At 44.0% G+C, this 5,103-nt stretch overlaps 1 protein-coding gene across 1 annotated transcript in view; it reads left to right on the forward strand.

The window, feature by feature from the left end:
• Positions 1-3,433: 3,433 nt before the first annotated feature.
• Positions 3,434-5,103, forward strand: part of LOC118746513 (trafficking protein particle complex subunit 11-like) — a 7,696-nt gene continuing 6,026 nt past the window's right edge. Inside the window, exons 1-4 of the mRNA XM_036480360.1 lie at positions 3,434-3,908; positions 3,968-4,211; positions 4,270-4,613; positions 4,939-5,093. Coding sequence (XP_036336253.1) covers positions 3,766-3,908; positions 3,968-4,211; positions 4,270-4,613; positions 4,939-5,093 — 886 coding nt within the window. The 5' untranslated portion in view covers positions 3,434-3,765. The remainder of the gene's footprint in view (positions 3,909-3,967; positions 4,212-4,269; positions 4,614-4,938; positions 5,094-5,103) is intronic.

The following is a 5,103-nucleotide window of genomic DNA, read 5'->3' on the forward strand; positions in this document are numbered from 1 at the left end:
CTCTGTATGACTTTCAGCATACAGAGGTGGTACAAGAGCTACCATTGGCCACAGCGCCTACCCAATTTTTGAAGTTGAATCAATAACCAGTGCTCAACACTCCCGCTTGACGCACACCCCCAAAAAACTCTTACAGAGTTTAAGCGGCAAAGCCACAGCGCTACAAGCCGTAGGGACTCTGCATGACTTACAACCATGCAGAGGTGGTAACTGATGGTTATCATTGGCTCCGACGCCTACCCAAAACATTTTTGCTTTAATACATTTTTATGCAAATAAATTCATCCTGGTCCTGCCCTCACACTGAGTTATTCACCAGCCAACATAGGAGATTCTTATCGTCCGATAACACTCCTTTCCCCGGTAGCGAAGACACTCGAGGCCTTGCTACTCCCGTATTTCACAAACCACTTGACCCCAGCGATGCATCAGCATGGTTTCCGTAAAGTGCACAGTACAACAACAGCACTTAACGCCATAAACACTCAGATAACTCGTAGCCTTAACCGAAACCGTCCCTGTGAGAGAACGATTCTAGTAGCGTTGGACTTGTCAAAGGCGTTGGGCACCATCTGCCATTCCACGCTACTAGAAGATATAGAGGCCTCCTCTCTCCCACAGAGGCTCAAACGGTGGTCGGCAAATTAACTGAGTTGTCGACACTCGTCGGTAATGTTTAGAGACAAAACGAATAAACTCAGAAAAATAAAACAGGGGGTTCCACAGGGTGGTGTCCTTTCCCCGCTACTGTTTAACTTTTACATTTCAAAGCTCCCTCAACCACCAGAGAGAGTCTCGATTGTCTCTTACGCCGACGATTGCTCGATCATGGCGACTAGGAATGGAATTTAAAGTAAACGGGTATCTCTCCGAACTTTCTCGCTTCTTCACTGCAAAGTGTCTAGTCCTCTCCCCTACGAAATCCTCTGCGACCCTGTTCACAACCTGGACGAAGGAGGTCAGGCTACCGCTGGGAATTCACGTCGATGGCACACCAATTCCGACGGTGAATAACCCCAAAATACTCGAAGTAACATTCGACAGGCTGCCCTCCATCTCTGCGCACGCAACCGCTATTGTCAATAAAGTACAGAGCCGCAACAAGGTCATCAAGTCGCTAGCCGGCAGTACTTGGGCAAAGACAAAGAAACGTTGCTGGCAACATACAAGGCCGGTTTTAAACTACGCAGTGCCAGTGTGGTCGCCGGGGACTAGTAGGACGCAGTGGACGAAGCTACAGACTGGACAGCGACAGGATGCCTCCTGATGTCGCCCGAACATCATCTCCACGGCGAGGCGCAAATGCTCCCCGTAAAGGAGCACAACATAATGCTCTGCAAGCAGTTCCTGATCGGGAGCCACAGAAGTGGCCACCCAAACAGACAGCTGCTTGCAGAGGAGCCCTCGCCTAGGCACGTCAGGAGGCATCTATATGAACTGACGGACGAAGTCCAGAGGTTCATCAAGCAACCTCTGGCCCCGTCAGCTTACCGACTGGTCCTGAACGGCATTCACAGGGAGTCAGTCTCGAGTTATGTAGACTCTAGACCTGTGAATGTCGTTCTAGGCATACCGCCCCCGGACATAGACGAGACGGAGCTTCATCTGACTCGGGAGACACGAACGACAATAGCCCAACTTCGCTCTGGCTACTGCAGTAGGTTAAACTCCTACCTGAGTAGATTGAAAGAGGATGTGCCAAATGAGTGTCCGGCATGCGGAGAGACCCCACATGACTCGAAACATCTCTTCGCATGCCCGGAAAACCCGACAACCCTAACGGCTTTGTCCCTGTGGACTAACCCAACAGAAGCTGCACGCTTCCTAGGGCTGCCGTTAGTGGAACTTGACGACAACGATTGAGATACCAACCGTCCTGGGCGGGGTTGTTGTAGCCGCCACAACAACAACAATAACAATAACACTTTTCATGAACTATTCTCAATAGGAACGACTTCCTGTAATTTCTGACTAAATCCTGTAAACCGGACTGCTATCGGAACAGACTACTTGTATTCTATCATTCTTGGTGTTATTGCATGAACCAATTAGAACAGATCCGACTGGTTGAGAAGCAGCCATTTGGGGTTGGCTTACCTTTGTGGCCGTTCGTTAAAGGGGCGGTGGACGAAAGGTAAGTGGGCGTGGCACCTCTAACCACCGTTTTGGAGAGGGAATGAACCGCCATTGACAAAAATGCAACCCCCGACCACCTAGGTCCCTTATGTTTCCCTAAGGACCCCTTAGGAAAATTGCCAAAAATCACAATTTTCATTTACGTTTATTCGCTTAAAAAATGTTTAATATTCATTTACACAATACATTTTTATATAGACATTTTTATATACAAGACATTTTTATAAAACACCCAGTAACCAAAATAGACATCACTGGGGCGGCAGCCCCAGGTTTACAATACAGAAAGGGAATTCTAGTTACCTCATCCTTTCCCAAGGTTACATCACTGGGGCGGTAGAAAGCAGAATTCTTCGTAGTAACTGCCATACCTAAACAAAGGCGTTGGGCGGAACGGTTTCTGAAGTCCTAGCGTTAGCGCCGAAGTGCCATACCTAAACAAAAGCGTCAACGCTACGTCAAATGCAGAAATAACACCAACAATAAGCATAGGTTTGTTTATGTGTAACACAGAAATGACAGTTCCGCCGTTTTCTGCAGCCAACTTTAATACCTAACGCCCTGTCAAAATCGAAGTTTCCAGCCGCTCAGCGTTGACGCCGCGTTGTTTCGGTATGCTTCATACAAATTGTATGGGCATGAGAATTTTTTGACAGCCAGACAACGCTGACGCTTTTGTTTAGATATGGCAGTAAGGGTTATGATCCCTAAGCGCGGCCGAAGGCCGCCTACGCAGAAAGGAATTCTACGCAAAAATACTGTGGACGCAAGTAAAATTTCGATTTTCGGCCATTTTTCTAAGGGATCTGTAGGGAACCATAGGGGCTGTGTGACGTTCGTAATTTTGAAGTTGGCTATTTATGTCTTGCTTCTTGCTTTATGTGTATTTTGTCGGTGGTTTACTTCAGTGATTTTTAAGCGATTTTCAATAAATTTTTTGTGCAAATATAATTAAATGGAAGTGCACGGTGATTGGTGCCAAAAACACGTACAAAATAATAATTTGGTTTGCACAAACTTGTGCGGCAAAATTGCTTGTATTTTTTTCTTTACGCTTCGTCTTCATATTCTTTGTTTACTTCTCAAAGAAAATAACATGGCGCCGAAATTACAAACGTCAGCCAGAAAATTAATTTTGTCAGATCTTGTGTAGTTGGATCATGGTGTTATTGCACCATGAATTCACAAAGCCTCCCGTACTCTGTAATCCCGTTTCAAATCTACATTATTCCTGTCTAGGTGGCAACGCGTGTAATCAGCTGACCACCTTTTGATTTGGCAGCTGAAACGTCAAATAAAGTTGTTGCCGTCATAATTTTTAATAAAATTTTTTCTATGGTGGTTCTTTTGTTGGAGTGCTGTTTTCTTCTCGAATATTTCCAATAAAACTATTTATTGCTTGCCTACGAATAATATTAATTGCAAAACGGGTAATCTCTAAGTTAAAACGTTCATTGCTAACCAGAGGCCATGCAGTTCTAGCAAACGGCTAGTTGCTTTAACTCGGTTCCACAGTTTTTCTCATAATTGTATAGATTTTATTCAGGCAGATAATTGTCTATGCCGTGATCGTTACTTCAAACATATATAAACATAAACTTATAAGCAGTTAAAGCCGCAAAATCAAGAATGTCCTTTGACAGCAGCGTGCTTCCGTCAGAGTTATTGGTTGCACCACAGCCTCTTATAGGTTTCTGCGGCTTGGACACAACGCACAATCTAGTGCACAAGGCTATATGGGATGCGTTTAGCACCAATAAAAAAGCAGATAGGTAAGGCGTATTGTCCAAAAAACAACGATCGCATCATTAATGTCTTTCCATATTTTCAGAGCTTCTGTGCAATTCAAGATTTTACCACCTGCTTACGAGTTCCCAGTCGCAAAGCCTAAACGTGCTTCCTACGAATGGTACCAGCCCAAGGGGGTACTGAAACGAAATTGGATGCTTAAGCATTTGCATGTACTGCCTGCGGTTGTAGTTTTGTTTCAAGACATGGAATGGAATGACCCTCAATGGTCGGAAAAACAGGTGCAGTGCGCCTCAACAATCCAAAGTCTAAAGATCGCATTACAGGTTTGTTATTCATAAGGAGTGTTCAACTAATCGCTCTCGAATTGGTTGTCAATTTCAGGAACGAAACACTCGATTGTGCCTTGTGCTGTTGCAGAAATCATCACCTTTACCGCCAGGTGAAGACCTACTGGCATCAGAACGCGCTGCCAGTTTAACTACAGCTTGTAGTATTAATATTAAAATGTTATTCATCCTGCCGCATACTGAGCATTTAATGGGATATACATTACGATTGGAATCTGCGTTCCTAGACATGGCTCAATCCTATTACGCGCTCATGTCCAAACGCATACGTGCACATCGTGATCAATTAACTGCTGCGCACACAACACTCAAAATACGACATCAATTTAAGTTAGGTTTTGTTGCGGAGATAAGACAAGATTTCAGCACTGCATTGAAGTAAGTAGGCATTGCACGACTATGGTAGCAGTTATGAATGATGAGATTTCCAGTTTGACACCTCACATTATTCATATCTAGAGTGCTCACAGTTTCTTGGTATAGGTAATACGTGAATATACTGTTTGCGTTAATTTAATATGTGTCTTAAAACAAAATGGTGGCGATGTCGCGGACTTTACCGATAACGCAGCAGTCTTTTAAAGATAAAACGCGATAAAAATAACACCTTTATAATAGGAAACTGTGAGAACCACGACTTTAAAACTCGTAATAATTCTGCTTTAACTCCAAATACATTTACTCGTTTAAAACTTTTTTGCAGACATTTTACTCAGGCATATGCCACACTCGATGAGATACGTATCACTGACGCCAATTGCCTCGAAATGAAAACCATAGCCGGGTTCTTGAATTACAAATTATGTCGGTTAATGTTTAAATTAAAGGTGCCGCGTGATGCAATCAACCACTTTATAAGTCACATAGA

Source organism: Rhagoletis pomonella, unplaced genomic scaffold (genome assembly GCF_013731165.1).
Source record: "Rhagoletis pomonella isolate Grant_MI unplaced genomic scaffold, Rhpom_1.0 Rhpom_scaffold_00010, whole genome shotgun sequence".
NCBI lineage: Eukaryota > Metazoa > Arthropoda > Insecta > Diptera > Tephritidae > Rhagoletis > Rhagoletis pomonella.